The sequence below is a fragment of the Habropoda laboriosa genome, unplaced genomic scaffold (genome assembly GCF_001263275.1).
Source record: "Habropoda laboriosa isolate 0110345459 unplaced genomic scaffold, ASM126327v1 scaffold143, whole genome shotgun sequence".
NCBI classification, from domain to species: domain Eukaryota; kingdom Metazoa; phylum Arthropoda; class Insecta; order Hymenoptera; family Apidae; genus Habropoda; species Habropoda laboriosa.
This window is the reverse complement of record NW_017100404.1, coordinates 1,882,817-1,902,855: the sequence shown is the minus strand read 5'-3', so window position 1 is coordinate 1,902,855 and position 20,039 is coordinate 1,882,817. Positions and strand designations below refer to the sequence as shown.

The 20,039-nt window shown below is 34.7% G+C and overlaps 2 protein-coding genes across 2 annotated transcripts in view; both read right to left on the bottom strand.

Annotated features, from left to right (window-relative positions):
- Positions 1–15,104, bottom strand: part of LOC108575326 — a 99,340-nt gene extending 84,236 nt beyond the window's left edge. Inside the window, exon 1 of the mRNA XM_017938092.1 lies at positions 15,068–15,104. Within this exon, the coding sequence (XP_017793581.1) occupies positions 15,068–15,104 (37 nt within the window). The remainder of the gene's footprint in view (positions 1–15,067) is intronic.
- A 1,728-nt stretch (positions 15,105–16,832) lies between these two features.
- Positions 16,833–20,039, bottom strand: part of LOC108575325 (cyclic nucleotide-gated cation channel alpha-3-like) — a 134,711-nt gene continuing 131,504 nt past the window's right edge. The window contains exon 8 of the mRNA XM_017938091.1: positions 16,833–17,059. Coding sequence (XP_017793580.1) covers positions 16,833–17,059 — 227 coding nt within the window. The remainder of the gene's footprint in view (positions 17,060–20,039) is intronic.

The window sequence follows — 20,039 nt, the reverse complement described above, 5'->3', positions numbered from 1 at the left end:
AGCGTTAAATTATAATAATAACGTCCGAATAATAAGTTTCATATTTTTAATATACAAAATTACACATTTGCTATATTTTTGCATATGTTCACATATTTCATTTGCATAAGTGCATAATCGTTACAATATTCTAAACTTCTATTGAATAAATTAGTAAATTTACATAGTTGGTATATATCTGTCACATACGGTAATACTAAAAATGTAGAATTTTATTAAATTTTAAAGAAAATAAAAATTGCAGATGCGAGATAAATACTGGCTAAACGTTATTCTATTTGTAGTTACAGGGAGAGTTTCTGTTTTATCGTGTTTCAACTTGCGCTGCTTTTTGTTAGCTTGTAGGGTACATGACTGATAATGCACGTGTAAAATTTTCTGTCAAAGTTACTCGCAAGTATGTCAGGAGAGTGATTAAAGTTTGGAATTATTTCACACGGCAACTAGGGAGTACATAGTTGCATGTTGCACCGCGCATGATGTGTCAGCCTCTCGCCAACGACGCAAACTTTATCTTTTCGATGCTTTTCATTCTTATTTTAAGTATTTCAAAGTCAATATTAGTAGAAAAGTGCTGGACTCGAGCATGTTGCCAAAACAAAATTGTTGTAAATTTTTTGTTTTCGAATACTGTAACGCAGCATAATTTAGCAAAATAATATTATATACTATAATTCATAAATATACTAAAGTTTAAATACCTAGAAATATTTTACAGTAGAGTGAAAATTATAGGAAATATTGCAATTTTGTACTTTTGTGATAGAATATAAGTTACACTAATTTGAGAAAATTCAATATATGAAAATTTACAAATGTGTTTTTGGAGCGAAAGATTTACGCTATAAATTATTTTCAAAAACAACAAAATTTCCATCGTGAAATGTATTAATACCTAATTAATAAATACACTATCAAATTTCAGGAGTACAACAAACGCAAAATTCAAATTTTCTTATTACAAAAACTCATAATATTGGTTTCAAAAATATAATTCCAAATTTTATTCACATACTTGAAGTTAACTTCGGCAAACAACTATACAGGCACACTGACAAAAACCAGGGTGGTTTAGGTCACGATATAGTGGAACCAATACTTGCTAGACTTTAGTTTGGCACTAGTTACGCCCAATCTACCTTCCAAATTAGTTGCAATTTCATTTCTGATTTATAGCATCGCGGTAGAAACTAAATAGTTTCATCGAGTCCCAGTGAATTACTGATGTTAAATTTATACCAGCATTAACTTTACACTATTCAAAACCCAGAGCACTTTGCTACACCTGCATTGTACCTGATTCTGATACGTGACAAAACGAAACCACGAAAAGTCTCGTTTTTAAATTTTCAACATGGTAAATGTAATTTGCACGTCAGAAATAATTCGACAGAAAAAGTGTGTACAAATTAATTCGGTGCCATTTCTCACAAACTGTAATGTTCATTTACAAAAAAAAATGACAATTTTGCATTTAATAGGAAATTGACGATTTCTCATCCGGAAAAATTGCAGGAGTTTTGAGTTGGTAAATCTTTTTTCATGCAGTGATAGGGTACTGAAGTAATTTTACAATTTTAATGTTCAAAATAATCTCCGTTATTTTAGATAACATTTTTCAAATTTATGGAATAACTGACGAATTCCTTTTCTGAAAAATTATGACGATTTTGAGTCGACAAAGTAGTCGAGACTTTGTGAAAAAAGGCACTCAATCAATTTGCGGACCTAATAAATAATTTCGAAGAGTGAATAAATCATAAAAAAATATTTTTGTATAAATACCTTTTTTCTCTTTCTTTCAAAGCCACCTATGTTTCTTACAGCAGACATTGATGTGCATTTAAACATGCAAAATATGACCTTACAATGGCACCTTAGACTCTGAAATTTTTGATCAAATGTAAAATTTCCTTTCATTGCTATTTCGTTCATCAAAAAAATGTTGCTTCCACCATTTAAATTACGTATAAAAATGTTCTCGTATCACCGTAGCTAAAGAAACTAATTAGGCAGCCCATTCTGTGTAGTTACATTTCATGCATTCGCTTCCCTAAATTTTTCACATTGTAATTAAAAACATTTGGACAAGATATTATCGCAGGAGCCTGAAATTTTCCTATTAAAAGAGTCTCTCCATTATTCCATTTCCCCCTCAAACACTTTCATTACACCGTGGCATAATCAACAAGTACAAACACCTACTTGCAAATGCACAATTTCGAATACACACTTGCCATTCATCACCGCAACACCGGGTTATCAGTATGCATTAACCCCTTAACGCTCATTCTCGTGTCTTACACGTGCACAACTAATCACCCAAAAGTGCAAGTTTGTTTAATTATTTTCTTTCGCTCGTCGTATCGCGCTATTCTATCTGTTTTATTGAAAAAATGAACGTGTCACGGAATTGCCCAATTATCAGAAGATATACTCAACACAATAAGAAGAAATTTTTGTCTTCTACTTAACTTCTCCAAATGTCTCTCATTCTGTCAGATCAGAAAAAAAAAAACCTCCCAAAACTGACACATTATTCCAACACAAAAAGGCAAACAATTCTTTCAGAAAATGACTTTACCCGCTGTGCTTTCGTACTCACAGGTAGTTACCATCAGAGTTCAATTTCGCGTCACACAAAAACCAAATAATTCCTTTATACAACAGCTTTGCTCGTGCAAAGTTCGATTTCTGGTTCAAATTGCCCCGAACACGTTGTGCACGAGGGTTGAAAAAGGAAAAATCGAATAAAATTGATCACATTCGGCGCATCGAGAGCCGAGAGAAACGCGGGCGTTAAGGGGTGAAAAATGACGTTTTAAAATGACTCGTGGAACAAACGGCCGTAAAGGGGTGGGTTTGAAAGGAAGTTGGCGGCGCGGTGCGAACAGCGTGAAAATTCATCGCGACGCGCTAGAGTCAGCCGGCAGAAACTCAATTGCGCGGGTAATGAGACACCGCGAAACATTCCGTCACGTGAACAGATTCGTCGAACATTCCGAGTAATCCAATAATTCGCCACGGCAGATATAGCCGTACGGCAGAAATTGAAATTTAACCCAATCCACGGCAGGTCTGAGTGGCAATTTCACATAGCGTCGCCGTCCTTCGCCTCGCATATTTTCGTCGCCGCCTCCTCCAAGGAACTTCTCTTCTCCGATTAATTAATCTCGCGAGAAAATAGGGGAAAAAGTGGAGAAGAACGAATAGAATGAAATGAATTTTCATCGAGGCTGCGTGGCAGATCAGAAATCACCGATAGCTTCTTCGGATGCTTGTACAGTCGTCTTTGTTCACGAGGCACGTTCGAGAAGGTATTAATCTTCAAGTGTTCCCCGACGTCACTGATCTCTGGCTGCTCTCTGACAAATAACTGGGATAAGCGAGAAAAGAACAGCGAAATAACGAGGCCACAGGACGATCTTCTTCTCCCTTCTGACGCCTCTCCTAAGATGGAAACAAGAATTCTGGATAGAGACTGTGGGTTTATTTTTTTTCTTCTTTTTTAATCAGAGGCCACGCTGATGCTTTCAGGTCGTATTATTTTGCCGGTGGTGGAACGCTGTGCGATGAAACCCTGGCAGGATTTCTCGAAACTTTGCTGGGACTGTGTTTCTCCTGACGAACACTTAACGCTTTCATGAAGAGGCACAGCTCGTAAAAAAACGAATTGTGTGTTGCTCGTGACACACGTACCCGGTGTGGTTCTCTTTGGCAACTGGCTGGGAAAACTCGGTGTAACGCGTGGTGTAATTTGGACAGTTTATTGGCGCGAACGTGGTTGCGTGAAAGTCCAATGATTTGGAAATGAAGGAGGAGGATTTTCGAATTTCTGTGATTAATAAGTGAAATGATTGTCAGGGTAAGTAATTAGTTTGACAGAAGTATAAATATTAGGCACTCCATGAAATGTGAATTGTTTAAAAGTATTTTTGTATCAGAAAGAAATCGAATTATTGAAATGTGAAAATAATCATTTTTCATTAATTTTGTCAATATTTCGTTGGGCCATCCTTTGCCAAAATTTGAGAAAGGCCAAAAGTATTGGACACCCCATAAAATATGAATTATTTAAAAGTATTTTGGTATCAGAAGGAAATCAAAGTACTGAAATGTGAAAACAATAATTTTTTATTAATTTTGCCAATATTCAGTTGGGCCAACTTTTGCCCAACATTTCACAACTACGGTAATTTTTTTCTGACGTGTACCCTGTTTCAAAAAGAAGAAGAAAAATTAATTCGAGTCGATGGTCACTGAGTTCACTCTTTTCTGGCATATTTCAAGGAAAACTTTGGAAATATTAACAGGTGAAACTAAAGACAAGCTGACGCGTGTTAGCAGACTGTGACTTTTAGGAAGAAACACAAACAGTAGACTATGGATCGTGAAGTTGTTTTACGGGCCACTATAAACCTTCTCAACTGTGTTTAAAATTCCTTTGAACTAGCCGACAAGGATGACGAACGATAGAAAGTTTCGAAGAAATAATTTTCGCAGTAAGTTGTGATAATAAAGGCGTCACACTATAGAAAGAACAATTCGTGGATTATTCACAATTTTTCAAGACACTGTCAAACATTTTAGAGACTTGCAGTCATCTCATTACTTGAGAGCAGTTACTTCGAATTGCCTTGAAAGTTGCAGTAACTTTGAAATTAAGTTACTTTTTACTCTGTATCGCTAGCTTCGAACTTTGCGCATTTATGTTGAAGTTTCTGTGGGTTTGGAGTATTCGCAAATCTAGTAACTAAAGTTATGTTGCTAGATTATTAACTTGTGAAAAGGCTGTTTACGTTTCAAATGCTGGCTTATTTAATCTCTTAGATACTTCGAGTTTTTTCTTTATAATTATTTTGTAAGATTCTTTTAATAGCTACGCGTGTCAATGCTGTTCGCTGTTCCAATATTTTGGTAATTGAGATACGCGGAAATATTATAGAACTATTGGTTTTTAATTAATTTCTTATTCTATTATAGGTAATTATTACGCATACTGTTGAGTCTTATTAATTGAAACCAAAAGAGACGAAAGTAGAGTTGTACTTTATTGCATAATTTATGCTTCTTTGTTATCAGACAGGAAGTTAATAAATTTAAGCTAAGTAATATTAGAATTAAATTTTACGTTTAAACCTATAATTCGAGAAGAAAATCAATTCCAACAATTCTACTAAATCCTTCAAAATTGCTATTATTTGCAATGCAAAAGGTAAAAATTCCTAACACAAAGTACCAAAATCTAACGTCACTTGTTTCCCCTTTAAATTTACAATTCTCACAGAAGATTGAATTCCGATAACAAAAGCAATTTCACGAATTCAAGTAAATCCTTCAAAATTGCTACCATTCACAATGCAAAAGGTAAAAATACCAAAATCTAACGTCACCTGTTTTCCCTTTGAACTTCAAATTCTCACAGAAGATTGAATTCTGAGAACAAAATCAATTCCATCGCAGCCTCCAAAAATTGCCACCATTCACAATGGAAGAAAGTGAAAAATTCCAACCACGAAGCAACAAAATCTAACGTCACTTGTCAATAGATCGCTCCGTCAAAAGCAATCATAACGTTAGCGATTGAAGTAGGAACGTTACAAACTTCCCCCAATCGAGAGGGTAGCTCTATTCGCGAAAGAAGGAACAATGGAAAATCGATGAACGATCGTCACTTTTTAGCAATTACCTGGCCGCATCGAAGGAGCTAATCGAGCCATCAATTCTTCCTCGAACGCAACAATGCGAACGAATGGTATTGCGATCGAGGAACACTTCAGTTTGCCAGACTTATTGAATAACCCTGGGGTCTCGCGTGCACGACATGCGGACGCATTGTATCGAACAATGACACCAGTCCGCTTTCTCGCCCACCTTCCCAGTCTATTATCCTGTCCCGGAGAGAGTTTCGTATATTTTAGGGCACCGTGGCAATCTAGCCCCGGCCATCAGGCCATTTCACGGCGACCAGCGTAATTTATGTGTTTTCCCGAAACGCGTCGCGAAATACCGGCAAAACGAATTCTAATTAGCCGCTCGCGTTTCAAACGGCATCGGTTCACAGAACGAATCCTGGCTGGACTGGACCGTTTTCGTACAGCCTGGCGAGATGTGGATGTAGGAGCATTGTACTACTATGAATTATGCTTTCGAAGAAAGTGTTGGTTGTTTAAAAGTCCCAAACTTCAATTTAAAAAAATAAAAATTAAAAGTTCCCAATTTAAATTACAGAATTTTAAAATTAAAAGTCCCAAACTTCAATTTAAAAAAATAAAAATTAAAAGTTCCCAATTTAAATTACAGAATTTTAAAATTAAAAGTCCCAAACTTCAATTTAAAAAAATAAAAATTAAAAGTTCCCAATTTAAATTACAGAATTTTAAAATTAAAAGTCCCAAACTTCAATTTAAAAAAATAAAAATTAAAAGTTCCCAATTTAAATTACAGAATTTTAAAATTAAAAGTCCCAAACTTCAATTTAAAAAAATAAAAATTAAAAGTTCCCAATTTAAATTACAGAATTTTAAAATTAAAAGTCCCAAACTTCAATTTAAAAAAATAAAAATTAAAAGTTCCCAATTTAAATTACAGAATTTTAAAATTAAAAGTCCCAAACTTCAATTTAAAAAAATAAAAATTAAAAGTTCCCAATTTAAATTACAGAATTTTAAAATTAAAAGTCCCAAACTTCAATTTAAAAATTTAAAAATTAAAATTCCAAATTTTCTATGTAACATAAAAAGAACGTCCAAAGAGAAAACATTTTTCCTAAAAGCGTAAATATTTAAATCAAGAAATTTCTTAGCTCAATATCACATTCGTTTCATCAAAATTACATTTAAAATTCTAGCTTCTACTATTACGCGTATACGCATAATATGGTCCGTTCGTTAAAGCAGAAAATTAATTTGCTTCTCGTACTGTTAAGAAAATAAGAAAAATGTAAAACATTATACGCAAAGAGATACGCGATCAAATATTCCGCATAAGAATTTAGCGTTGCTTCGTAGGAGAAAATGCTGATCCGCAGGAATTGAGTATGCCAGGTCGACATTGAAATTTTATTAAATTATGAGAGGTTGTTTCCTTCTTCGAGCACAGAAACCACCCTTTCCTTTTTCTTTCGCTTTGCCAGTGCGCGTCTAGATCGTACAATTCGTACAATTTTCCTCTGCGTTCTGCGGTTCACCAGGATCCTCTAAGATATTGCTCACACAAATGAATTTACGATTGTTACGTACAACCGTATAATCGAAATCTCTGCTTCTTTTTTTCTTCTCTCTCTTGTGAAATTACCATTCCACGGGTTTCACTGAAAATAAATATATTGCTTCTTATTTCTATCTTTTGATCTTCTTATCTCTGTGTTGAGAATCTATTTCACGAATTTTATTTTTGAAATCTATTTTTTCGTATTTCCTTTTCTATTTTTAGAGCTTCCTACCGTAATTTTACCCATATTTGTAATTATTTTAGAATCCATTTTTCTATTTTAGAGATTCCTAATTCTGATCTCAATTTTCATAATCTACTTTTCTTCATTTCTAACGAGAAACAAAAGTTTCGGTAATTCTATTTATTACTGTGTAATAGAAATATTCTTTTACTGAAAGAATAAATTCGAAATATAGGCAAAACTTTAACATATTCTCCAAATCACGGTTTTGTCATAATTCCTGTATTACATGGAATTAAGAAAAGGAAGTTCAGTAATAGTCTTCTAAATAGAATAAACTTTGAAATTAATTAGTACACATTCAAGATACATTTACTTTACTTAAATAAATTATTTGTCCGTTTCTCTTCCAAGTTCGAGAATAATTTTCTTGGGAAATTAATAAATCTGTAAGATTCGAACCGGAAAGCCAATACAAGTTGGCAAATAAAACTCTTGTTTATTGCAGAGAAATTTCTGAAGTTTAATTGCTAATAAAAGGACGATGAAGTCTTCTAAAATCGAACAAGTAATTAGGAAATAAGAAGTTAGTTCCGAAGTGTGGTTAAACAGAGAGAAAAAAGAAAAATGATCATCAAAACTGTTCCTCTACGTCATTTATTTTCTCCGGAATGCTCCGAAGTTTCTCAAGTATTCAATTTGTAACTGAACCTGAAAACTTTCCTGTCATTAACCTACTTCTACTTACCTCGTCGTTATCGTCATTAGCAAAATTGATAGAATTTATTCAATCGCGATATAGCTTGATTTGTTCAACGAATTTAGAGATATTTTGTGTGCAACCACACGTTGTACACATCATTATAGTATTATTGACAATTCTTGGTTAAACAACGTTTTAATCGAACAAATATTTGAATCACTCCTTCCACGTGATTGCTCACTATAACGTATTTACATATTTCTGTTTAATATTTAGAGCAATGCAATTTCTACCAATTTACAGAATACAATAATTTTTAATCATTTTCAACTAACGTAGACACTAGAAAAATATAATGCAAATATTGCAAATATATATAACGAAAGGAAGTTCTTACTTTGTTTAAATTATTCTCAAAATTTTACCTTTTCAGTTTTTCCTAGATTATTTCGAAATTCAGAATTCTTGCATTCGAATTTAACAACTGCGATTAATCTCGAAAAATAGCGTTGAATTAATTTGAAATAACATATTTCCACCAAGTATTCTACGATAAAACATAATTTTCTCCACATTTTATCATTCTGCATTTCACAAGTCTCTCCCTGGTTTTATAAATGTTTTAATAATAAAGATAGAAGTACGTTTTGCATCTGACAAAGGAATATTTCAAGAGAACATTTTTCGTTTAATTAAATTAGCACGAATTTATTATTTCTTTAATTTTCAATTTTATATTTGTGTGTTAATTTATTTGTTAAATTTCGAAACGTTTGAAAATTATTTAACTTCAAACCTAGAATAATCGAACCATATTAAATTATGAAAATTTACTTTTCAATAATAATTTCATTCTGCCAGTTTCACGAAGAAACTAATAAAACCGAAAAAAGCTTCGTCAGACGACCGAAATATATCGATCGAGCGAAATAAAGCTCAGAGTGATTACAATAGACGAGTGCGATTTATACCCTCTGTCTAATTTCTGGAATCTGATATTTACGCGGAGCAATAACTTCTCGCGATTTTACGAACAAACCCAGACAGGCTTAAATGAGCGTTACGCAGCGTGAGAAGGTGAAGGGCCATCATTCTCTGTCAAAGGAATCTAGAAATTTAATTAATCTGAGTCGATGGGAACGGAATATACGTCATATTCACTTGGACGTGTTAGATTTGCGGTAGAAATTCCCTGGAATTCTTAGCTCATAATAGAGAAATCTATAAAGAAAAATGGCTACCGGAAACCGGCCAGGTATTAATTACTCTACTCGTTGAAATTGAAAGATGGATGGAATTAGTGTTTCTAAATAAGAAAGAAATTTTTGAAAATATTGCGAAATAAGAAAATTAAAATTTTTTTTTCTTATTTTATTCTACTAACGAGAGATCGGAATTCTGTGTTACTATAGGAAAAATGATATTAATTTTATACGATCGCAGCCTTAATAATTTTTAGATCTTCGTCCTTTGTCGTTGAGAAAAGTGTGCAAAGATTTCACGTGAAGAATCCTTTTTTGCAGCACTAATGTTTTTCGATATAACTTATGAAAAGAAATTCAACAACGTGTCTTTTATTTCAGGAAGTATCCAAAATGATTGCTGTTAATTTTCATATAATTCTGAAGAATAAATTAATAATTATTTCATGCTATCGACAAATTTCAAGCTGAAGATTATTTTCAATTTTTATTTCACCAAAACACCCACAATTTTGAGCACCTTCAGTTGACAATAAAATAAAAATCCACGTAACACTATAAACATACTTTAAAAATTCTTAACAAGCAAACATATATCGTAAAATAAACTAATTATATTAAATTTATTTTTAAAACACTGTGATTTAATAAATAAAATGGCCAAGTAGCCTGAAAGTCTGTGATAACGTCATAAATAAATATAGATGTCTGCAATTAAGTGTTAAATATCACTTGAAAATCATTATTATACATCTTTTCACAAGCTACAACATAATAACAAAAATAGAACTTGCAAGTAAAGATGATTCATCAGAATATTCTTGACACCGTCCTTTTAATCGAACACCGCTTAAAAACTATTACTAACCAAATCGATAATAACATTTTCCTGAGCTATCATTAGCATTCTTCGAAATCCAACGCAACGCCTTAAGAGGTTAGGCCGAACGGTGTGAAATTCGCGTTAACCATTCAATTAACTCTGCTAATTGAATCACGCGACGCGGTAGGAACATTAATTAATCTGGAACAGAACGAGGTTGGCTGGTGGCCGGTGTCTGACTTGACAGAATTTCTCATCGTTCAGCAGAGAACGAGAAAACTTTCCCACTGCGTCATTTAAACGTTCCTGGCTATTTATGAAAACGGTCACGTGATCATTAACGTGTACACACCGTCCAAACTGTCACGATAGCGGTTCGAACAAAAGAGGAACTGTTAGGTCATCCTGGTGATTAAATATTTTAACGAAAATCCAAGGAAATGCTACAGCGACGACGTAATATCAGGTACCAAAAAAATTCGTGCCATTTTTCTATCAACGATAAACTCAAACCAAAATTTTTCACGGTAGTTCACAAATCTAACGCACAAGGCTGGGGTCAGTGGAAGGTTTTGTCTATTCAGTTGGTCACTATAGTCCAAAATTTGAAAAAACTAACACTCGTTAGCAGGAAAAGCGTAAGTTTCGTGCGGTGCTCAGGAGTTTGCCCGCGGGGCGCCACAGGGCAACGAAGGGCATTTTGCCCGCGCCTCCCTAAATCTCACGTCAAGCAATTCTAAATGATCCGATTCGTCGATGATGTTATAGAGTTATAGAGTTGGTCAATAATAACAATACATGTGTCCTATTTGTGCGATTGTGTCGGAGAAGGTGGGCTTACGGGGATACGACCCAATCAGACCCGTATTTCTTCCAGGGGCAAACTCCTGAGCCCTGCACAGTACTTCTTTCGCAGCTTTTCTCTGACTCGTCAAAAAATAAAGGACGTCGGATGAGAAGCTGTACCACATCCTCCTTATAGTCCAGACCTGTCTCCTTATGACTGTCACGTATTTTCGTCTGTGTCGAACTTTTTTTTGCAAATAATCACTTTGAAAACGACGTCGAGATCGAAACAGCAGAAATTTGTCACTTTCTGCAAGGAAAATTAAATATCTTTATAGTAGATGTAGAAATGCATTCTTCTCGACTTTTCAGATTAATCATCCAAATCATTTCCATTATTGTTGATGACCTGCTATTTTTTTGACAGTTAGAAAATACCATCGCAATAGACACTCGGTGGATTTGAATTAATTATGTGAATTCAGTCGGAAAGAATTCATTTCTCTGTGAAAATTGGTCAAAATTGTACCCAATTCTTTTGGTACCCAATTCTTTTGGTGCCCAATTCATCTGGTACCCAATTCTTTTGGTACCCAATTCTTTTGGTGCCCAATTCATCTGGTATCCAATTCTTTTGGTACCTAACTCTTTTGGTGCCTAACTCATTTTGGTGCCCAATTCATCTGGTACCTAATAGAAAAAAGTTGCGTGAATAAGAAGACATTTATGTTTTTTCTCTCCTTTATCAAGTTTAAAGGTTCATTGGAAATATCGATCTGAATTATAAAATTCCAACAGGAAGTTGTGGAACGTGATCTAATAGTTCATTGTAACTCGTTTTCTGATCGGTGTATTTTACGCTTTGGTTACATTGTTTCGATACGTGACTGTCGCAAACAGTTGACTCTCTGTGTCCCCCGTTTCGAATTCGACGGGTCTTTCGATCGTTTGATTAAGGAACCGCTGTTAGATTCGGTGCAACACGGTTGGCGGACTACTCAAACTGTACACGATGTAAATGTAGACGGCGACAACCGCAGCGAACGTGGCCAAAGTGAAGACAGCAGTTTCGAATCCTACGTGGACAAAATTGAAACTGACGGTGAAACTCGATTTCTAAATAACAGGTCCGCTTTAATGTATGTACATTGGCCGCTGAAAAAGTTTAAAGCACCCTTTTGTTGTGCTCCTAGGGTAAATCTCTGGCTAATCTTTTTACACCTGTACACTACTTTCTTGCTACTTTTTATCGGCACGTTGGTTTACTATTGATTTTAAGTATTTGCATAACCTTGTTCGATTATTTTATTGGAAGGTGTGACAAATCATTCAAAAAATTATTCTTTTTTGTATTAAGTCTTGCAAAATTTGTTCAATATGAGAGGTTTTCTTGGGTAATTTTTAAAATAAAGAATGTTACAAATAAATTCGTGGACAGTTAAAATAAAGAATGTTATAAATAACTTTTTACGAGTATCTAAATTATTTTAGAGAGAAAATTGCAATATTGAAGAATATGATTTTTAGGATCAGAATCTGATTAAATTATTGTTGAATGAATTGGATAAGAATGTAAGAAAAATATTTTCATCTTTAAAAATGATATTGGGAAATATTTATAGTGAGCCTAAAATACTGAAATTATACTGCACCAAAATTATAATTTCTAGTTTAAATTGCACCTGAATAAAATTTTCCATAAAATTATTCTACTTGTTCAAAAATCTCTAGCAAATAAAAAAGTCGATTATTAGATTACAAAAAGAGTGCTTTAAATTTTAACGCAACAGCGTAAATACACACACAGAACAGTGATTAAATACTTGTCGTCAATGGAACAAAAAAGAAAGAAAGAAAAAAAAAACACATCGATAAAAATTAAACGAAATTTCTCTGGAGCGTTTAGCTCGGTTGGGGAAAAGACTCGACGGTCTACACCGAATAACGATACTCTTTTACATCGATAATTTGACGCACTGGGATCGGCAATAGCTCTTCCTATTGTTCTTTCTCTTTTACTATCTTTAGATACGTTTGCTCGGGGAATATTAGATCGACACCAGAAGTAACTTCCAGTTTATTTCCGTGAACCTGGGAATTGTGTGCACGGGCTGTAAACAACAATTCTCTTTTTCATTTTTCATCGATGATTGATCGATTCTCGACTTTGCCGCGCGCGCGACGAAAGTTTGTCGACCCAGAGGGGAACTTTTCCAGGAAGACTTTGTTTACGAAATTTTCAACGACTACCGGTGGACAGACCTAATAATGGATACTACACCGTTACATAACTTTCGGAGCAAGAAAGTGTTGTAAAAGTTACAACATTACATAGGTAGGTAGGTTGAACTTTATCCATGTACAATTTAATGACTTTTGTTAAGTTTCTCGGGAAATAAATTGGAGGCATTAAATGTAAGAATCAGGGCTGTGAAACTTACTTAGAATAGTCGAACTACTCGAGTAATTCGGATAATTTCGAATACGAACTCTTTATCTGGATAATTCGGATAATTTCGAATACGGATAGTTTGGATAATTTCGAACACGAATTCTTTATTCGAATGATACGAATAATTGGAATATTCGAACAATTTGACTAATTCAAAGAATTCGGGTAATTGGAATATTCGAACAATTCGAATAATTCTGAGAATTCGGGTAATTGGAATATTCGAACAGTTTAAATTTCGTATATTCCACTTACACGATATTCAACAATTCATCTGAATTCCATTCGAATACACCGAATATTCGAATTTTCCCAAGAGCCCTAATAAGAACACTAAAATTAGAATGTTCAGAAGTGAAACACACGAAATAAAATACTTTTAGTTACGATATGAATACAATTAAATCTAATTTCTTAATTCATCGATTCCTTTCCATTTCTGAACTCCTGGAAATAAACTGGAAGGAATACTAGACTTCGCAAATCTCCTAAGAACGATGTAACATTTCAATCACAATAATTTTATGCTTTGCTGAAGATCCTAGTGCGCCATTTCAGGGTTCACTTCTCAATCGTTCGTGAAATTCAACAAAGCCGATTACAAACCACGAACTTCGAATTCTCTTCCGACTTTTTATTATCAAAAGGAAGTTAGAACTCGGAGTTTAAAGCATTGTCTGCTTACGAAATTTCTTAGCTAACCGAACCTTATTGTTTTTAATCTCCGATGAAAGAAACGAAAATTTCCTCACTGTCTTTCGCATGTTCATCCCACGATCCTGAATCTGAGCTCGTCGATAGTTGCACCGATTCAATCTGTCTCATGCTGCCTTCGTCTAACTTCTTTGCCTCGTCCTCGAGATTATTCCCGTTTTCAGCTTTTTCCCCTTCGGGCGCTGTTACGGAAGATTACGGGAATCTTTTCATTCTTCGTATTCGAGATACATAATTCTCTTTTCTTTCACTATTTTCGATACTTTATTCGAATTTTATATCAGTGACAATTTTCTGTTATTACTAATACGTATGATTACTCTTTGGAGATTGATTGTATTTTTGAATAATTTAAATTTCAAATTTTTATCTAAATGTTTACTTCTAATTTCAAATTTTATATTTTTAAATTGAATTTTATATCTCTAAATTTTTACTTCTAATTTCAAATTTTATATTTAAAATTTTTGAACGAGAAGTATGAAAGAATATTCAATTCACAAATGTATTTCTAATCACGATTGTCGAATCGATTTCAATGGGTGACGTTCTTATTATTTCGAGAAATTAGAACCATCTTCTACAATTCATAAAATGACGAATTCAATTAATTAATTTTCAGTTAATTTCCCTTGTACTCCATATAAAAATCTTAGCACGATCGCATAATTAATACGATGCAATTTATCTATCTGTTTCATTCTCATATTTCAAACTAAAATATTTAGTTTACCTTTTTCACAATTTTCTATTATCTTTACAATCTAATCAACTGATCACTAATTTTTCATCCACCAAAATAATTCACATCTTCCAATATATCTCATCGCACGAACAAATTTAACTCGCCCCACAAATTTTACCCTAAAAGCTCCAACAGAAAAGCTTCCTTTAATAGCCACGCAAACAACAACAAAAGAAAATATCCCATTTCATGTACCAGTTCACCCATTGAAACCGTTAATTGCGTTTCCCCGCTTCATTTTCGTACCTTCCACTTGGTTTTGTCCATTCGTTTCATCCCCCATGATCTTAAACGCGCCAGAGAGAGAGAGAGAGAGAGGAATCCTCTTCGATTCCCGACAAGAGGTATCCAACAACGGTTTAGAACTCTATCGGAATTGTTGATCGGATCCAAGTGGCCGCGTTAATTCAACTTTGATCGTCGTACCGTCGTTCCGAAATAACGAGCGAAGGAGAAACTAAAAGGAGAATGTCCGCCAATGTCCACGGTGGAAATGCTAACTTTCCGCAACGCTTTTTTTCCCTCTTCCAGTCAGATCCACGCGATAGAGTCGCCAATTGGGACGTCCTTAGTTAGCAGACGAGTCGGTAAATTTACCTAGGGACTCTTCTCTCGAGGCTCGAGCTGTCGTTAAGCACAAAAGGTTTTCCCTATTCCTTGTCCTCTTCCCCGGTTTTCCTTTCGCTGCTGCTCCGTTGTTACCCGGGCCTCGCGAGCAACCGGCTTCTCGATGTCGACGAATTAATCCGTCTCCGGTGATTACGCGGCTAAACGAGTCTTCCACGGAGGTCGACACGTTTCCCCGAGGTGATTTTCTGCTCGAACGATGCAAATTTATGATAAGCGCGAGACGATGCCTGTCGCCGTCGTCGGAGTTCTCGTAAAAGTGCAGGTCTTGGATTCGGAGGCAGCGATTGCTGCAGTAGGTTGCGAAAGATTCTAGCGTATAGTCGGTGGAAGAAATGCAGAGAGATTGTTAACTGAAGCAGTAACACCCTGTCGCTGCTGTTGTCTATAGGCGTTTTGAAAAATTACTCGTACTGTACAGTTTGTGCCTTTTTGGTGCAATTTTGGACTAATTTAATCCTTGATTTCATGTTACAAGTATTTCTATCTTAATTTGGTGAAACAGATGTTAAAATGATGCAGGTAAAATGCTTCGAAAGTGAATGATATCTTCTGAATTGTGCAAATCGTTGATATTAATTATATCAAAGTTTCTTTACTAACCAATTTTAAATAACTGCTGCTATAAACAGTGCTGTGCCCATAATTTTTGTATTCATTAATAGTTATCTATACCCACAATTGTTATATTTATTAATAATTAACTGCTACCAAAATGTTTGTATCTATTAATAGTTATCAACTCCTTCAATTTTTATATTTATCAATAGTCAGCTTTTTCCACAATTTTTATATTCAATAAAAATTACCTGTACCCACAATTTTCATATTTTCCAATAAACACCTGTTACCAAAATTTTTGTATCTATCAATTCCCACAATTTTCATATTTATCAATAGCCATCAATCCCCAAAATTTGCATACACTGCAAGATTACCAAAAAACCGTCTCAAACATTCTCCAAACCACCTCACCTCCTCAACTAATCCAGCCATTTTTCATCAAAGAAAAAAAGAAATTCCCAAGTCGCCAGCTTTCAAACCCCCCCCCCTAACATGCTCGACAACAATTCCACTCTCCCCTCAGATGCCTCTCCTCTGTGTAACAATATTTGCCTGAAAATTTTATCATCGCGTTATCGGCGGGCATTTAAACGAGACACCGCGGGATTCCGTCTGTATTCGTAACTGGAACACCCTCTCGTGTTACAAGCCCGACAAAAAGCCGGAACAAAAGGACAGGAGGAGAGAATCAAGGTCACGGGAGATTATTACCTAAGTGAATTATAAAAAAGCTCTTCGAGGACTGGTTACAGAGGCAATTTTGCGATGCTTGACCCTTCCACTTGCCTCCTCGGCCCGCGTCGATGAATTTTCTATCTCCCTAGGCGTCGTTTGTGTCCTCGTTATCGTTTCCCGCTCGTTCCTCCGCTGTCTCAACTGGGATTTCTTCACTTTCGACCAGTTCTTCTTCTTCTTCTTCTTCCTCCTTCTTCACTTCCGGTTGCTCTTCGACTTGTGACTCGCCGAGGAATTCGACAGCGGACAAACTCGCGGATATCTCCTCTGGACTTTGCGAGCGTGTATCCTCTACAGAGCTTTTAGGGTTCTCTACGGTCGAATTCGTGATGTTGCTGTGTTATTTGGTGATTGTTTTTTTTTAACACGGGTTTTAAGGAGCTGTGTGATTTTTCGTTTTACTGTGGTATTTTATTTTTGGGTTTTTTGGTAGTTTGTTGTGATAGGGGTAGATCGAGTAGAGTTTGTGGTTTTAATTGAATTATATTTTTAGAGATTTTGGGATGGAAGTGAGTATGCGTAAGTGTAAAGGTATTTAGCGGTGAAGTTCTGTTGCTCTATTTTCTTTTTTTTTTTTAAATTTGTTAGTTAATTGACAGATTTCTTTTCGAGATTTTCGAATAGAAGTGAGTATGCATAAGTGTAAAGGTATTTTGAATATTATTCACTTAGGTGATTAATGGCGAAGTTCAAAGAATTGTCTACATACATGTAGATTTTTAATATATCAAATATTACTCATCACAAATATTAAATTTGTAACATGTCAAATATGTTAGTACTAGTCTGCCGTTCCGATTTCGTGCGACAGTCAGGTAAATCACGTGCGATTGTCAATTGGCTTTTCGATCATTTGTGGGAAGAAATTAAATGTAACGTGTTTAGTAACTAGCGATCAAGGTTTAAACGCGGCTTTAACTTCGTCAATTAAAGGCACGTTGTACCTCGTATAAACGGTATCACAGGAATTTTCAGTCAAATTTCATTGGTACGTCTCGTTACGTATTATTTGTGCTATACATCTATTTATGTTGCATAATAACGTTGGATGTATCTTAACCCTTTGCACTCCGTTGTCGCCGCCGCAGTGTTTCGTGCAATGTACAAAAGTAGAAATTCTGAAGTGCTTGATTCACAATCTTTTGCATCTTAAAATGTTAATAAAATTCAATAAAAAATAAGGATCACTACAATTTTTTTTTATGAAAACTGTCAGAAAAATACTCCGACTCAGCGTAGAGTGGGGGTAAAATAAACTGAACGTGTCTCCGTTTTCCACAACAATATATTTTACTCAGAATCTGTATCTACGTTAATCGGGCGTCGTTTGCAAAAGTGTACATCGAAGGTCTCGGGAAGAGTGAGGAACGCGAACAGGCCCAGGGAAAAACCCAAAGGGGCGAGTCACCGTCTTCGGGACGGATTTTCTCACAACACATTTTTTTATGTGCCAATCAATGCATATGAGAATTCACTTCAAAAAAGTGTTAGAGGACTTGGGTCGAAAATTGATTAGCTTAGAAGTTATGAGTTTTGTCGCTCATATACGCGAAACACTGTGCGCCGTGGCGACATTGTAAGTGGAACTAACAGCTCCATTGTCACTGCTGCGGCGACATTGTAAAATATATTTTTAAGAAAAATTGAACGCCTACAAAGTATCTTCCACAGAGGCGCACTCGCGCCATTCTAAATAGTCTCGGAGTAGCTGGTAGCCCATAGTAAAAACGATTCAGAGTTTCTGGTAGGTCATAATAAAAATTGCGAGGAGTGCAAAGGGTTAATAATCTTGGAGACAAATAGGTCGAAATGCAGAATAACAAATAAAACAAATTATAGTTTGTCTCAAATAGGAATTCGTTTTCTAAAAAAACTTTTGCAAGTAGAACTTTTAAACGACAGGCATTGTTAATCAACAGAGTTATTCAGAAATTCTTATAACGCAAATAATAATAATTTTAACATCTGAAATTTATCAAGTCAACGTGTTTCATTGCTCAAACTTAGCAAATCAATTTTTCATAAATAAAATTGTTGTTCGAATAGAAAATTTCTGTTTGAACGTTTTTACTTCGTCTCGAATATATTCAATTTGATTATTGAAGAATGAATCAACGAGCAATGATATTATACAAGGCGAACCTGTAGCCTGAGCCTCCTCGAGCATCTTCGCTCTTAAGAACGCATTTCTTCTGCAATTATTTTCTTTGGTGCATCCGATAATAGGCATTTTTCACGTCTCTGACGATAGAATTTCTAAAATAAAATTTCGACGTTAGTTTCTATTCCCTATTCTACCACAGATATCTTGTTATTTCATATTTTCGAATGAACTGTATCCTTCAAAATTATTTTTGAAAATAACTATTGCAAAAATAACGCTGGTAATTTCGGAGAAACTGTTTTAAAGTTAAAAAATACGAGAATATGTTTAAAATTAATGCTGAATGGTTTCATGGAACAGCAATTTTCGTCAAATTGCACTTTTTCAACTGTAACTGGATATTAGTAATTATTTAAAAAAGAAACTTACAATACCAACAAAATATTGCGATTGAAATTTTTTTAATTTCGAACGAGAAATGAAACAAAAAGATTAAAGAATTACTCAATAAAAAGAAGAAAAACGTGTTTCATCAATGCATAATTTTATGACAGGATCGTAATGTCGATTAAAACATAACGACCTCCAAAGTTTTGTTTGCTTTACCGAAAAATTCAACTTTCGTCTTAAACATTTCTTTCTATGTTCGATTCATCATTGTGGAAGAAGTAATTTTGCAAGGAACAGTAGTTGATCACAATTGTAAAGGTGACAAATTCAAAGAATTTTCAGCAGCCTACTTTTCACGACGAAGGAAAAGAACGAAGAAGCCTTTGTTTCAGAGCTCGATGCAAGACTATCCGTGACCCAGAAGCGTTTCTTGAAAAAAAAGAAGTTCCAGTCTCTTAACAGTACGCGTTATCTCCTTTACATTTTTTCTTCTTCCTTTTCTTCGGTATCTCGTCTGCGTATTTACACCGTTTCTCGCACGCGGCCGTTTGAAATGTTTCTACTGTCTAATGTAAGATACAGTACGATCAATTATGGGGATATTTGCCTAACTGATGAATTGTCACCTTCGAAAGTATTTCGTTACTTTTTCTTTTAAACTTCTGTTGCATCAAATTTAGACGAATTTTACAAATTTTCAAAGTTTCTTTATCTCAATCTCAAAAAGAAACTCCTTCAAAACGTAACTTTTAAAGGCAACTACTACGAATGCATAATTTTACAAAAAGAAGATTGACG